The following is a 16,665-nucleotide window of genomic DNA, read 5'->3' as shown; positions in this document are numbered from 1 at the left end:
CACACACATCTTTGCAACTGAAGTGTGATTTCGCAGCAGATACTCATCACTCAGACACCAGGGGAATTAGAAATACAACAAATGATGATATGTATCGATGTCTGATCAGTGTTTTCATTGATGTTATTGACTTAATGACAGTTGACTGGATAATGGATGTTGATCAATCTATCATTACACCCCTAGTTCTGTCCAACCATCAAGGTTGATTCACTCATATGCCAAAAAGTGGAATATTTTGAAACTCTTTCACAGTAAAAAATGTTGAATACAATTAAACTAACTAATTACAGAGTATGTAATTAATTAAATTGATGTTTTTTGTTGACTTGATTTGTCACACATTAGCTATATTTATCTATGTGACATTTCCCTGGTTCAGAAAGAGGACGACATGATCAGGTGAAACAAACCGGGTGATTTGACTCATCATCATCTTTGGACAATTCTGACAGTAGGCCTACAGCCCTTATGGTGGAGTCCCTCCAGCCTACAGGACATTTGCTCCGCTTCCAAACTCTCCGACAGCAAATTCTTGCCATGTGGAGTTGTTGAGGATGTGTCGGCTCCTAACGCTACATCCATCAAATCTGGACTCTCTTTCTCTCTCAAAGCCATAAAACGAAGCTTTACGACACTTCCAGGAAAACTCTGGTTCACGCTGTGATTAATACTCGCTCACTGCTCAGCTGCCATCTTTTATGAGCTTATTGTGAGCGGCCTGAACTGAGAGACAGAAACTGCAGAGTTTAACATAACAGACCTCATATTAAATGTCAAGAACACATCTCTCAAATCACTGTCTGAAGATCTACTGTTACAATTTAGACCCCTCTCACTGAAACCACTACTGCTGCTGCTATGGCAACTGACAACCAGGCTATTGCGTAACATATTTGTACCAGAACAGGCTAGTACAGTTACTCCGGAGAAGAACATGCCGTCAAAAACTAAACAGGAAGTGTGTGAGATGAGATAAGAGAAGAAAAGACACTCCGGTGGTCATCCAGTGTACTATCAAAGAGCCAAAACAAACTTTTTCACCAGATCAGGATTCAGCTGTTCAGTATCGAAAATTCTTCTTCTTCCGATGAAGGATTGGTTCATAACAAGATTTTATATTTAACCTTTTTTCCCCCCATGCAGATAGTTTTGGTTTGAGTTACACCACTTGTCCCCAACCTTGACCTATTCATCACCCACTTGAAAATTTCAAAAACAACAGCACCATAACAATGTGGAACAATATTTGTCATCGTTTTGGGTAAAGGTGCACGGAGCCCATAATATCCTGCAACAGGATTTATTTATTTTTTTAATCTTGTGCACACAAGATAATTATGGTACATTTTGAACAAATAAAAAACTCAAATTATACTAAACATATATATATTGATGGGGCACTGATTCAAGTGAGACAAATTACTGATGACAAAAATGTAAAAGAAAGATATTTTGTGACATGAGAGGCAAGTGTTTAGCCTATTACATTTTTTGTTTATTTTCCCCTTACTATAGTTGTGTGAACTGATCTTTTACATGTTCCTTTAAATTTAAAATGTTTTTCTTTCCAATTGCAGAATGTCAATTTGACATGAAGCCAGGAAACATGTGACACATCTCCTTCATAAATAACTATAACAAGGGGATATTTTGGTCACTCGGGAGAGGCAGAAACTAGTGAGGAACACGACACTGTTGCATCATCACTTTTACTGTAATGTTGACATAATTCACTTTTTATGGAGCATTTCTTCTTTTTATTTGATGGGGACAGGAAAAGCAGCAGAGAGCAAAAGCCCTAATAAATATTTTTTGGCGTAGCATCCACACAGTGAAGGATTTACATTATTAAACTGCACTGGAAATTCCTGAAACTGGATCAACTGGAAAATTCTCCCAGCGCGTTAATTTTTTTTTCCCCAGAACCTTTGGACCATGTATGTTTGACTGGTTTTCTGGATTGCCTCCGGCTTACACTAAATATGAGGTGTCCTTGAGCAGCGTCCCCTCCTTGCTCTGCCTCATTTCACCATAGCAACAAATGAAGCACAGGAACAGTGAAGCTCTTCGCTGCCTCCGGCCTCACGTTGCACACAAGTAACTCCCTGCAGACATGTCAGGGATAGAGCGAGACATGAACACACAACATAGGGAAGCTTTCATGACAACACAGCACTGCCTTTGTTGTTGCTGCGGCTACACATGTTGCTTGGCTGCAGATGTTTCTTTGTTTGTTGTGTGTGTTTCATCTTGAAGCAGAAATTCTCCATTGATTCAGACACATGCTTTCCTTACATGTTACTGTGACTGCTTTATTTTTGTTCAAAAGGATCTCATTGTCATTGTCAAGTTTTTTCTAGCTCATCTGTCACCTGAAGAAAAATGTACATACTGTAAATAGAAATCAATAGACAAAAAGGGGGGTGAAAAAAGGGGACAAAAGCAACAACAACAAGTGAGTTAAAAGTTATAGCCTCATTTTCATTTCTGCCCGACTGAGGCAAACTTTACTCAAACAGGGGAATCTGTAGATTTGTTAAAAGTAACTGTTTTCAGTGGAGGATTAACCCACATTTAGTGCTCTGGTGAGTATTTGGGGCAGCAGGAGTGTGTGTGTGTGTGTGTGTGTGGAACTGAGTCCAGATAAACCACAGTGCGTGGTTCATGGTGTTCACTGAGGTGTTATTAAGAGTTAAATATGAGACATTCGTTGTTAGTTTTGGTCTTTTCGTGACATTTGTTGACAGTAAGAAAAGTATTCATCATAACCTCTTATCCCTTAAGCGGTGCAACTATAATTTGTGTTTCTGGTTGTTAACCCCAGCACAAATTTCCAAAAACAAGTCTGAGGACTTGACCTCAGTACAGCCCTGCCTCTTACAGTGGAAGATGGCTCAAGTTTAAAGTGTCCAAGATGGATTATCTGGCATTTGAAATTAAAATTGATTTATGTTTTATAACTGTCTGCATGTATGCCCCCTATATCACAATATCACAATATGAATATATGAGTTTGGAACACATACAAGAAACCAATAGTAGAATTTGAGCATATATTGAAAATATTTATATCATGACTTTTTATACATGCGATGTTACAGCCATGCATACATACAACGTGCATACATTTCATGTATTGAAATTCAGAACATGCATTACATTACATTTGCATGTGTTTCATAGTTATCTAAAATCAGGTTCTACTTTGATAATGTGACTCAGACTTTATTGTTTCAACTATTAATCCTCTAGATGGGTTCATACTGTAGGAATTAAAATGGGTTTTTGAACCCAATTACAGACAGAATTGTCTACTGTATATGAGATGTCTCAGTGTTTAAAAGCAAACAGTCGCTCTCAACTCTTTGTTAGAGTCTGAAGCTCAACCTTGAACATGTGGAGAGAAAACCAGTCTCTAATGGATCCTCTGCTCAACAGTTGGCTGAAGCTCTTTCTGAACAGAGAAGGGCAAAAAACATTATTCACCAACACTGAGGCAAAGGCTGAACATCTAACAACAATCACGATTGGGAAAATAAGGAAATCAGTGAAAGCAAAACAATATCACTCAAGATGATGGTGGCTGTATTCAAGCTCATATATATTAAAAGCCATACTGATCAGTATTATATTAGCAAACTATCATGTTCCTATCAAACAGGTTTCCAACATTGCATTAGAATAAATATGGTGTATGGGTTTCAAGCAGCCCAATTGTGACTGATTATTTTCTGCCTCAGGTTGGATGGTGGGTCCAGGTGGGTGGGGTTTGGTGACTGCTTTGTTGTGACATCACAATGTCACAGAAGTCCTGGTTTGAAGGCTCAGTTTCTGACGCGTTGATTCTTTAACCGTATTAATATAGAACCGGGACCTGATTTATAATCTCACTACGCATGGACCTTTACCTTTGAACTGTATGGAGCTTGAACATATCAGACACTTGAGGATTAGGTATTGCATGTAGATAAAGACTGTGCCTTTAAACAGAGACACAGATGAAACTTAACACCAGCCTTTCATACGGCAGCAGTTGAGTTCACGTGAGGCCTTGGTGTTTGCACATCTACAAATTACAGACTCCTCAACAAAATGCAGATCCTTTAATTTCAGAGACTGTTGCAGCAAATCAGACATGATTCTGGGTCAGAGGATGTTTGACTCGTCTCATTTGACCTGTGACGTGCAGCCAGCTGTATAACAGCGTATGTAACATGAGGTTTTATCCACAGCAGCTGTTGACACACGGCAATTTACCATGTATACTCTGGGATGTGCCAACAATGTGGGTTTTACAGACGCAGATAAAATGAAACAAACCGACTCGATCCCATTGAACTGGAATGACGGATTTTACAGCTCTGCTGCGGCAAAGGCTGTAATTTCATCGAGATAGGCTTTTTCTGGCATCTGTGTGTAAGTCTTAACTATTCCCTGTACAGTTCAACTTCAACTCAAGCTTATGTACAACTAAAGTGTTAAACTGGTGCAAACATATGGTGGCCCTTAGGGTCATAATACAGCAACATATGAGAAAATGATGTAAAACCGAGCTTAACGGGACTGAAGAGGAGATTCTTCAGGGGGGAATATTTCATATGGTGTTATTATCAATGTCCCATTAAGCAACAAGAATCAAACAAAAGACATGTGCTGCATTATGGGGAACGAAGGAGTACAGTTTTTGGAGTAATAGTGACACAAGCAAGGGACTGGAAGTTGGAAGTTGCAGATTTCTTGATAGCATCTCTTGGCTGGTTTATTGTCTGTATCCTGTCGGTTATGAAAAGCAGTAAGATAATTTACATGTCATAGTAAAATGTCTTTATCGCTCATCAGTTTAAACCCCTGGGCTGAAGATAAATCATAAATAAACTGTAGCTACAGCTGCTGGAACAGTTTCCTCGGCGTCATCAGTGGAAGCTGATGGAACAAATCTCCATGATACTTCAGACTGACTTAAACCTGCTTTAACCTATATGTCCATTTACATGATGTGACGTGTAACGTGAATAAAAGGGTCACGTGCAGTGATGAAATCTCAGATTTACATAACGATGTGATGAGGCATGAGGAGACGAGATTCTGCCTTTATGTTTGTCTCCCCCCTAGTGGCCAGAAACTGAGAAATGCAGTTCTAGGAAAAAGTGAGAAGATTTTAGCTCTAAATCTTTATGAGAACCTTTTGTTTTTTGGTTTAGGTGAAGCACCTGTCCTGGCCAATGGAATTTCTTTTTAAAGCCCCTACCAGTTTGCTAAGCATGCAAGCTAAGAAATAGCAGATGCTATTTTAGAATATATAAGCTTTTCAAACCCTCAGCAACAGATTGCCCAAAATGCATAAAAGAAGTGTAATATTCACAATGAAATTGGACTACATAGCCTAATTATGAACATGTTAAGACGACTAATCAGTGTCATATTTTCAGTTGTGATAGATGGGCGCCTTCATTCACAACACAGCATATTGATGCAGACTGCAGTTTTTTTAATGTACATTTTATTACAGATTATACATTTCACTCACTAACTATATAATTATTAGTGCCTCATTTAAAAACAACAAAGGCTGTATGATGTGGTGTGGGGGGAGAGTGCCCCCTGTTGACCAGCCACAGGTATGAACTGGATTTTGACTAAATAAAATGTATGCACACTGAGAGAGAGGAAAGTCTCAGTGGTAAATGATTACCTTCATTATTTTTTGGTTTAATCTGTCAGTGAGTTCATGAGGTCGTCAGTGACAGACACTCCTGGCTACTTGATGGAGCTGAGTGAGTGTGTGTGTGACAGTTTGTGTGCTGGTTGTCGGCAGACAATTGCAGAGTGTATCAGGCTGGAGCTCAGTTATGTCACATGAAGCCTGCTGTAGTGTTTCCAGGAATCCTTCCCTCAGTCGTTCCTGGAAGTCCTACTGATGTGAGAGTCGACAGCGCAGGGCCACAGATGAGTTTAGGAAGTGTACATGCAGACGTGTGCGTGCAGACAAAACTGCATTAGTTAGTAAAAAGTGTGTAGCAGCATTTAATTTTCTTAATACATGAGTTAAAAAGAATTTCTAAGTAAAGAGCCTCTGAGAGGACGCTGGCCAAGCTGGTAAAAAAAGAGATTACACAACATATATACACACACCCACACACTCATACTGTCCAATAGAAGCAGCAGCAAAGACAATGATGCAGTCCCGTGCAGGCATGTGAGAGGCCGCGTTTGTAAAGTGTGTCGCCCTCATGACTGTACACACACACGCACACATGTGCACACACCATGCAACAGACTTTATATAAAGCTAGGTGAAGCCATTGTGCGGATTTATATTTGTTTTGTTTCCCAGCTAAGCTGAAGTGTCTGTTCCTGTTTCTGTGGCTGTGTGGACATTCACTGAATAATTAATGTGTTAATCTCACTGTTCATCTCCTACATAGAAACAAATAATGTCAAAGCATGAAGCACAACAAGTGTCCAGGAAAGACCTGAAAGACAAAAAACAACTTCGTTAGTTCACTTTTCACCTGTTTGTTTATATTAAACGTTTTTTTGTCATGAAATGTCAAACAACCTGAAAACAACATAGCAGCTCCAACTGTCACTGTTCAAATCACTACTGATCACAGGTGTGTTTTCCCCATGAAAAGATCAATGTTCAATCACTTGAAAAGTCCCTCACAAGTGTTTGAGTTAAATGTTTGTAATCTTCAGTGAGCAGCTCATTTAGGAAATTACTGATATCTATTCATATGTAAGTTTTATTTTTAAGGGATTCACGTTTTTAGTAGGAAACAGTGGATTTGGGGTTAACTCAACTCAACACACTACAGCTTAACAACAAGTCAAAAGTCAAAGACCTGCTGGAAATTTATATTTGACAACATATGTGCTGCAAAAACTCAACAACACAACAGACGTGCTCCTGGGGTAAACATAAAAAGTGACGGACTCAGCTAGGCTTTAGTTATAAATGATTGATGACATATGATGTTTGTTTCTTTGCATGTGTTTTTTAGGCGACAGTGAATTGACCTCTCAGGGTCACCGTAGTTAAAAGTCTGGTGCATGTTTACATCTTTTCGTGGGATTTCGTTTGAGTTTTTCTTTGACTTTCCAATAGAAAGTATTTAATGTGATACCATCACTTTAAAAAAGTTTCTGTAAAATCTTAAATGATGCAGTTTCTGTTTTGTTGTATGAATCAGGAACCAGTAAAAGATCAGACTGGTTCCTGCTGGTATTTACGTGTTTGGACAACGGAAGAACAAGAAAGGAACAATTGGACATTTGAGAGGAAATGAAAAGTAAATCGTGTTTTTTTTATAAACCAATATATCCACTGGATAGGCCTATATTAAGATATGATTTGATCTATACACAATATATGATATACCCATCTCAAAGTTTGCTGACGTACATGTATGGAAAATATCTCCATTATACATTTTTTATATGGCATTATACTGTATGTTTCTGTCATGGATGTCACATTTCTGTTTAATTTATAAATGTCAGTTTAGCAAAACAACACATAAATCATATATGCTTATAAATGTTTTTCTTATAAACTGTAAACACACGCATGATATATACATATACATATGTATTGTGTGTGTATACAATATAGGTGTACAATATAGGTGCACATATGCACAAACTACATAGAAAAGAGATTTATATTGGTAAAATCAATATGACACCTATAGTATATAAGTGACATATATCACATAAATGTGAATAATAAGTTTGTTTGTCAAGTTTGTCTTATTTGTGAAATACACTTGTGAAAAATATATATATGATTTGGTGTATAATTAATTGTATACATGTATGTCAAGGCCAGGGTTAGTTATACATACAGTTACATGGTGTAGAATTATATGTCACAATATCAAATTGTTCCAATTTCTGATTTGACTTCAAGATACATTTCAAATATGAAAATGCAATAGAGTATGTACCTTTGCACGTGGGTTAAAGTTTATTAGTAGGCTACCTAAGTCACACGACAGTGAGTTTGTTGAACTGAGTTCATACATGTGTGTGTGTGTGTGTGTGTGTGTGTGTGTAAACCTACCTGACTTCCTCCCTCGGCTCTTTGGTGTTGAGGTAACAGTCTCTGAAGAACCAAACACATCATGTCAGCTCACCTCTCACAAAAATGCCCTGCCCACATCTGTTACACTCACCTGACGTCCTAGCGAGCGAGATGCTGTAGTCAGAGAACTCGTGGCGCTTGCTCACAGAACAGACATGAACCCCGAAATCCTCCATGCTGACCTGCTGGATGGTCAGAGTGATGCTGCCCGGGCTGTAGGCGATGCTGTAGCCGGCTGTGCAGTTCTGGTAGAATTTGTGTTTGATGTAGTGACACAGCAGCTCATTGTGGGGGCTCCTCCACTGCACTGACAGCTGGGAGATGTGGGCCTGGTCCTCATAGTGGTACGAACATAGCAGAGTGACCTGCTCCCCAGGACTACAGAGCACTTGGACCACACTGCCTGGAGACAGAGGATCACATAGTTAAAGCTCCAAGCAGCATAACACTTTGAGATGTATGTGTGTAGTAGTACTGTGCAAAGGTTTTAGGCAGGTGTGGAAAAAAGCTGAATGCTTTCAAAGATGGACGTGTTACTTTTTTTCATCAATTAACAAAATGCAGTGAATAAAGAGACGAGAATCCTAAGGTACACAGTTTTTGAAGGACCTGGGCCGGTGGTTTTTTCCAAATATCTTGGACATGTAATACCAGACAGACTGGATGATGTTGAGCTCAGGGCTCCGTGGGGGGGCAGCCATACCATCACTTCCAGGACTTGTTCTTCTTCTTTATGCTGATGATAGTTTTAAATGACACTGGCTGAATGTTGTTGTGAATAAATCTGGGTCCAATCAGACGCCTCACTGATGGTATAGCATGATGGATAAGCATTCTGACTTAACAGTATTTTTTCACACCTGCCTAAAACTTTTGCACAGTAGCTACTGTACAGTATATATATATATATATACTGTGTGTATATATATATATATATATATATACTGTGTATATATATATATATATATGAATATAAGACAGGTCACACTACATTTGACACATTCACATCCATCCATTGAGATTTTGTTTTAGTCTTTCAAACACAATCAGTCATCTTATTGTTTAACTGGTGTCGCACCCTAGCATCAACAATGGCTAATTCATCCTGCAAACGGTCAATTTAAGGTAAATATTAACTATGTATTGTTTCTTATTGACAGGGTATATTTTTTACTTTCTGTTTTTATATTTTGAATATCAGGTTAATTTTGTTATATGTGAAATTGAGCAATGTCACATACCAATCACCTGCAGGGGATTAATAAAGTATTTCTCATTCTGATTACATAAATCTCAATCTGCATCTATACTATACTGTATATTTGGGACAGAAAGTACAACAAATTAAATTATATATCAAAACGTGCGGTTTGATCGGGATCAGTGTGCTATTACTTTTCTCAACAGTTTACGAACTGCGCAAAATTTGTAGTCAATGGGACGGGCGGAAAAAAAAGAGCGAAAAAGAACAATCATTGGAGTTTTTCAAACGTCTACTGCTCAGGCATACTTTCACCTAGAGACTCAATTTGAACTTTGGGCAGTGGACAGTAGACACAAGTCTTGTGTATTGGTGTATTATTCCACGTTTTGATAGGTCATATACTGTAGTTTTTGATCAATCCCTGATCAATGACCATGATCATTTTTGGAGAAATTATGAGATTATAATGGTAGAGAAAATAGAGAAAAATTCCTGATTTTTTCTCTTTCCACATTCCCCCTGGACACAATTTACACTCTACACACATGATTTTTTCCATATTTGTAGACAATCTTGTTCTCTCTCACACAACGTGCTCAAAATATCAGAGAGACTTACAGAATTTGAATTGTCAGCCTTTAAGTGCGGCCACATCTGTCTCTGCTCCTCATTGACTCCAATACAAAGATTTTCTGAGAGAAGCAGAACGGACCCCTGTTTTAAACTCGCAAGTGTCTCCAAAATATTTACTGTTGAAACACCAAATCGTACCAAATTTTTCAGGAAGTCCTTACAGCACTGTTGGTCTGTGTTTTTTTCTGATAGGAGTTACCGTTTTGTCACAGTAAGCCTAATGCAAGACCAGTGCAGAGGCAGAAAATTGCTCTTTTTCTTGACCTTTCTGTCTGTCTCAGCCTGGGGGGACTCTATCGTCATTGGCAACCACCTCAAGTTGCCGTGGTAACTTCTGAGCCTCAGGCCAGAGCTTGTTAACTTTATAAACAATCCACCTGGAGCTCGTTAACATGTTTATAAACAATCCACTGGAGTCACACACACCAACACAGGTAGCTTCATGTGATTACAGTTACACACACACACAACCCATACTGTAACACACGGGTAACATACACATGCGCTCGTATGCGCGCACTCCTCTCCCACACACACAAACGCACACAGGTAACTTCATGTGATTAAAGAGATACACACACACACACACACACACACACACACACACACACACACACACACACACACACACACACACACACACACAAACACCAGCACACAGTTAACCTAATGTGATTACAGCTCCTCCATATCAGTGCTTATAGAAAGATGATCATGTGTCTGATCAGTTCTGTCTTGACCTTAAGATCGTGGGTTTGATTCCCATGTTGACAGAGATGGTATGCCCGGCAGTAGCCCCCCCGTGGTCCTATCAAAATTTCCCAGAGGAAATTTTCTAGTTTACTCATTGTAATTTTGATATGCACATATGTCTCTATCGATCAAACTGAGTTTAAATTAACTCTTAATAAATAAACTTTGCTTTACTAGTTTAATCTTAAATAGCACAACAGAGTTTGTCTTAATTTCAAATCTGGATTAACTAAGGTCACATGATTAAAACCAGTCTGAGATTTAATTCTGAACCTTACCTTCTCCAACCATGTGAGACAGAACCAGTCCCAGGTACAGAGCAGCAGTCACGACCTGTTCCAGAGGTGTCCTCCACATCTGGTGACGCATTAACTCGACAGGTTCAAATATTGAATGTGAACTTTAATTAGCAAAAATCAAGATTGTGGAGCCCAGTGTGTTCACCAGGATGTTGGCCACATATCACTTTTGTTTTGTCAGTGGTGTCGCTTAACAAGCCTCTGGTTACCAGGCATCAGACAACTCACTGTAATATGAAGCTCCTCTATCTCCTATCTCTCTCTCTCTGTGTGTGTGTGTGTGTGTGTGTGTGTGTGTGCCAGAGTCAAAATAAGTCAGTGTCAGTGACTCACTAGAAGATTCTGGTCTTCAACAGCAGCAGCAGCAGACCTTCGGTCAGGGGACTTCCTTCAGTAGGGGGTTTACGCCAGTGGAGCCAGACCATTTTCATGGGGGTGGCCAGACTATTCTCACACATATTTGTACGTACATACTGTAGGTGGCACAGTCCGTCTTTTCTTTTTTTTTTCTCTGTGTGTCAAATCACTGTAGTAGAGCTATCTTTGCAAACTCTCAAGGACAGGGTGCAAGTCTCAAGTCAGCAATTAAACCACAGAAAACAAATTTTAATTCCCTCAAAAATCTGAGACTGACTGACCAACACAACTAACTGTTGTGCTGAAATGAAGACACAAAGAAAGACTAGGAACAAGAGGAGATCTTGAGGTTACACTCAACCGGCTGGTGGAACAGCAGACACTATGGCTACACCACACTACGCCAAATCAGCCCTGAAGGTTGACAGCCTTGCTTAAAACAGCCTTCTACTGTACAACACTGGGGCTTCTTTGTAAAATGATACTGACACAATGAAACTGTTCATACTGTAGTTTGCAACTTACACACTGGTAAGTCAGCAGCTTAGTTAACTTACCTGCGACCTCTTCAGGGAACATGGATCCATGGCTTGCACTCCCATCCCAACAATATTCATTTCATTTGGAGACAGCAAGTGAACAACTACTTCTTCTTCATGTGGCTAGTGGATATTCAAGGTAATGCCACCACCAGCTGCTTGGGTGGGGAACTATCCCTGATGCAATGGGAACTACTTGTCTGAGGGTGCGCTGTTGATTTGCGTGCAGGAACAGCAGCATACAGAATCATAGACAGACACACTGCCAAACAAACTGCTGAGTCACAGTCATCTCCACTGAGCAGCACACACAGAAGTCTCTACAGGAGGATGTGCTTTTTACTTTCAGATTAAAAGCACAAAACAACTCAGAAACACAACCATTATTCTTACTGCACTTGCTTTTGGGTCTGTGTTGTGACTTGTTGGTGTTGTGTTTTCTTCCAAATGCAAATGCAATATTTGTATATTGAATGTCTACATATGACATACATGATATGTATATAAAATAAAAGCACTTAGGGGCGTCGTGTTGCGCAGTGGGTAGAGCCCATATGCAGAGTCCTCGCTGCAGTTAGCCCCAGTCTGAATCCCGCATCGGGCGACCCTTCACTGCATGTCATTCCCCCTCTCTCTGCCTCCCCATTTCGTGTCTCTCTCAACTGTACTGTCAAATAAAGACAAAAAAGCCCTAAAAATATACTTCAAAAATAATAAAATGTGTGTGTATACAGTATACTGTATATATCAATTGTTAACATAATACGGTTGCAAATCTTATATCGGATAAAAAAAATCATTATATAGATATTTTCAATGAAATCAAATGAAGAATTTTTACTTTGAATATATTATCTCATACTGCCAGTTAAAAATGTTGACATTTGACATCGAAATACTACTTTTGATATAGGTACACATATGTCATATATTACATTTCTGCACAGACTACTAGGATTAATACTAAAATTAAAGATTTGATTTGAAATGTCCAAATCTGGGTATGAAACCTAAATAAAATGCTTCACCACTTAAATCACAGCAATCAGTTTAATATTGATTGGTGCCATTTATACAAAGTTTTCAAATACACACAGAAAAAATGAGTTATTTTAAATAAAATTCTAGTTTTATAACCACCAACAAAATGAACATTATTACACTGTGCATGAAGACAAAACACACTGTACACTGGCACAATCCTATTGAGGATTATTCGCTCACATGCTCACTCAAACACACACTCACACTCTCAGTCTCACACTCTCACACAGTCTCATTTTGTGCAGATGAATTTACAGCTTCTCAGACTTAGACTACCCCAGTCTAAATTCTCTATGACATGAACTTATAAACTACTTCACTACACAAATGTACAATCTCTTATAAACACACAATACACCTTTAAAAAAATCTTAACTGCTGTGAAAAGACTCATGTTTAATGACTCATTTTGAGGACATCGGACCTCCTGCAAGAACGATGCGTAGGAACAGCTTCAATCTCATGTGGTCTGCAAACTTGTCCCTATTGATCATTACAGACATTGTTTAAATTAATAAACTTGGCTTAGCTAAACTTTATTTGAAATGATGCAACAGACAGGCTTAATTTTGAACCTGGATTAACTAATTTTAAAGGGACAACGAGGAGTTTCTATTTGGTTATAAAAAAGTCTCACGTTAATGTCGATGAATCTCCGCTACCCACACTTGTTAATGGCTCCATTTTCGATAAATATATCGTTTTGTCTCTATCGTTATTTTGTTATTATTAGTGGTGGTGGAAATGCTGGTCGAGCCGACCAGGGTTTCTTTACTTTCGGTTTGTGGCGAGTCATGATAACCCATGCCGCCGAATCGCCGTTTATGGTCGGAACTATGACGGTATCTGATCGTCTTTGAACATCTGACTTTAATTCTTGATGAATGAAAACATGAGTCCGTCTTGCGCCGGTCAAAGAATTTTACGGTGCACGCGGAGGCTCATAAATGTAGTGTGAAAACGCTTCGCTTTTCCAAAACTCCTTGTTGTCCCTTTAAACCATAACTCTGATTAGATCTTATCTGAGATCAAATTAAACCATGTTGGTGTAATCCAGTTTTAGAGACTGCGAAACCTTGTGATTTTGTGATGAGTTGAAAACAGTTCTTGCGTGAGGTTCGATGTTCTGGTTTCTGTTCGGCTCAAAATGCTTGACCTCCACTGGTCAAGTCTTCTCTGTGACCCTGACGGCTCTGACTGCTGTGAGGCTGCAGTGTAATATGTGCTGTGTCCATGCTGCCTGACCTGTGCAGACTTCCCAGAATCCTTAGGGTCAAACCCACAACAGGAATCAGGCTGTAAACTATGTGCTGTGTTTCCAGCTGCCTGGACACAGACAGGTCCTGGACTGTAGTGACTTCTGTGTTCGTCTTGTAGAACCTGGACTCACCTGTGTTAACCCTTCAAGTGCCATAACCTGGGCCTCAGGTCACAGACTACTTCCTTTGTGTGTCTGTTGTGCCCGAAGCAGCAGCTGCTGCTGCTGTGAAGTACAAAATGATGCCACAAAACCAATGAGACACATAAACTATCACTGTACAAATACATCTCATATTTTACAGCTTTGTTTTCCCTCTGCTTTGTGCCTTTCCCACGGCGGATGACGATGATGATGATGGTGATGCTAAGGGCTGTTACTGGATGCCTCTGAATAAACACATGGCAAACACCATGGCAAAGAGCTGCAGAGAGACGGAGACACACACGGATCAGAAATCATGATTAATGGACGGACAGTTGAGGTGGTCAAAGACTTTGAGTACTGTATGTTAGCACATTCACTGACCACAGCCACTTTCGTAAGAAATGTTCACAATGCCTCCACTTGCTGCACAAATTGAACAACAGAGTATAAATTGTGTGTTCTGTTGCAAGGGGAATGGCAGACTGCAAACTGTGGACACTGCTCATAGTGTCTACACTCTAACCACTCTGTTATCGAGTGACCTTTATTTTGTGGATAAATCTTATTTTATTCAGTGAAGCTTCCCTGAACTCCCCTTACTGCTTACATTTTGCTTTCAGACAAATGTGGGAACACACCATTTGTAAACCAGACACTAGACTCTAGGCCTCTAATCAGCTGTAACATCTGATTCAGGGTCATGTTTTAATTTAACATACACAAGCACTTGGTTGTTGAATGTTTAAACCTGAATGAAACAGTATGAGGCCTGAGAGGCCACTGGTCCACAGCTAACAACCAGGCACCTCTGAAGACATATTTTTGATAGTAATTTTGCAAACTCAACTATTAATAAAGACATTATCATAAACTCTGAAACCCAGTATCTCTGCTCCTGAAGCATTTTAAACCTGTCTCATCTCTTTATTTATCCACATAAAAAAGTTTAGAACCATCCTGAAACTAAATAATAAAACTGAGTTTGAAGATGTGCTACTTCTCTCCACATGGTCTAAAACTGAAAACTCAACTTTTTATTCATTTATTAGTGTAGAATAAGAAACTGTTAATGTGATGATGTCTTGCACTGAATAAAATCTTTCTTTACATGATGTTAAAATGATGCACTTATAACTTATAGTCTTCTTAATAAAGAATAAACAATAAATTATCAATGATTTAAAATAAAAGGAGTCAGAGGACATTCCACGTACTTCAATGGTCAGAACCACGATGGCCAGAGCTCCAGCTGTATAGATGTACGTCTCAAAGTAATCGACCATTGCAGAGTAGCAGCCCTGCAGGAAAAAACAGCCACGTTGTGAAACCATCATCTTAAAAGTGAATTTCAGCATCTTTGTAATAATGTGCTGCCTGAACTAACCTCTCTAAAGTTTTGATGCCACAGAATTAAATTCAATCATGGTTTTAAGTAAAAAGTCAGAGGTTTGGTTTAAATGTTAAACCTTGCTGTTGTTATTCAGTCATAGTGTTTTGTCAGTTTTATGAATAAAATGTTCTTTCACACATCACTGCATCAGTAACAGATGTAACAGTTAACTCATTTGACACCTTACACCATTTGCATAGTTGCTTCATCACAAAGTGATGATATTGATATTCGGTGAGACCTTGTTGTGCCTGAAGGCCACGCTGCCGCTCACACACTGCTCCACGCTCATGTCTCCTTGGTAACTGTTCCTCTGGCAACAGGCCTCTGGCACCATCTTGTTGGGGTTGAGGAGTCTGAAGAGGCTCTCCTCAAAGTCCTCGGGCCCGCTCACACCACAGCAGTCGAACTGTGCAGGAAGGAAAAGGTGAAGGGGAAGGATGACGTGGTGACGGTCATCACAGAAAAATAACAAGAAAGGAGGAGCGGTAACTGGTGAACCAACGCCTCACCGTGGTCATGATGGCGTTCCATGTGGAGGTGAAGACATCGGTGTTGTTGTGACCCTGATAGTGACGTTTGAGCTCCCTGCTGAAATACTCCCGGGTTAACTGAGGACACAGACACAAGAGTCAGTCAGCCACCAGGTGAAAACACAGACTGCACTGAATGTCATTCAGCCAAATGGCACCATTCTCTTTAATCTCTGGTTCGACCCACAGTAGCGTTTCCCACAACAACCCTCCTCCAACTGGACCGTACAGTAGTTATTGTGGTTTCAGTCACCACAAACGTTCACCATGGTTACTTTAATAAGGGTCATGCTTTAGTGGATTTGGGACAAAGTCATGATTTGGATTGAAACAATGTCAGACTACCTATGTTGTCATGGTTATAACAATACCATTCCCTTTGCTCCTGTCATGACTGCTACGACTGTTAGACGTCACCT

At 39.5% G+C, this 16,665-nt stretch overlaps 2 protein-coding genes across 6 annotated transcripts in view; both read right to left on the bottom strand.

The window, feature by feature from the left end:
* Positions 1-6,068: 6,068 nt before the first annotated feature.
* On the bottom strand, positions 6,069-11,306 carry LOC146990150 (uncharacterized). 2 transcript variants are annotated; one of them, XM_085773136.1, is made up of 4 exons: positions 10,958-11,306; positions 8,181-8,492; positions 8,069-8,110; positions 6,074-6,476 (listed from the first exon to the last, which is right to left on the bottom strand). In XM_085773136.1, exons 1-4 carry the CDS (start codon positions 11,046-11,048, stop codon positions 6,421-6,423), a joined length of 501 nt encoding a protein of 166 aa, XP_085629262.1. In that variant the 5' UTR covers positions 11,049-11,306; the 3' UTR covers positions 6,074-6,420. The 2 variants fall into 2 exon arrangements, with proteins under 2 accessions (XP_085629263.1, XP_085629262.1); XM_085773137.1 differs by lacking the exon at positions 8,069-8,110 and having other exon boundaries at positions 6,069-6,476; positions 10,958-11,275.
* A 2,612-nt stretch (positions 11,307-13,918) lies between these two features.
* Positions 13,919-16,665, bottom strand: part of LOC146990149 (tetraspanin-18B-like) — a 36,529-nt gene continuing 33,782 nt past the window's right edge. For 3 of the 4 annotated variants that reach the window (XM_085769680.1, XM_085769689.1, XM_085769671.1), the window contains 4 exons: positions 16,226-16,324; positions 15,955-16,122; positions 15,538-15,621; positions 13,919-14,600 (listed from right to left, as the gene is read on the bottom strand). In XM_085769680.1, the coding sequence (XP_085625806.1) occupies positions 14,553-14,600; positions 15,538-15,621; positions 15,955-16,122; positions 16,226-16,324 (399 nt within the window). In that variant the 3' untranslated portion in view covers positions 13,919-14,552. The remainder of the gene's footprint in view (positions 14,601-15,537; positions 15,622-15,954; positions 16,123-16,225; positions 16,325-16,665) is intronic. The other variant, XM_085769661.1, reaches the window with a different exon arrangement.

The sequence above is a fragment of the Trachurus japonicus genome, chromosome 3 (assembly GCF_045865225.1).
Source record: "Trachurus japonicus isolate A0001 chromosome 3, Traja_1.0".
NCBI classification, from domain to species: Eukaryota; Metazoa; Chordata; class Actinopteri; order Carangiformes; family Carangidae; genus Trachurus; species Trachurus japonicus.
The sequence above is the reverse complement of the archived record's forward strand: the minus strand, read 5'-3'. Positions and strand labels throughout refer to the sequence as shown.

Bases quoted from the DNA above. Each gene is read 5' to 3' on its own strand.
- LOC146990150 (XM_085773136.1), bottom strand. From the start codon at position 11,048: ATGCGTCACCAGATGTGGAGGACACCTCTGGAACAGGTCGTGACTGCT. The intron at 8,493-10,957 runs GTAAGGTTCAGA...CTCTGTCTCCAG, and splicing joins GTCTCACATGGTTGGAGAAG to GCAGTGTGGTCCAAGTGCTC. The intron at 6,477-8,068 runs GTAGGTTTACAC...TTTGTCTTTCAG, and splicing joins GAGCCGAGGGAGGAAGTCAG to GTCTTTCCTGGACACTTGTT.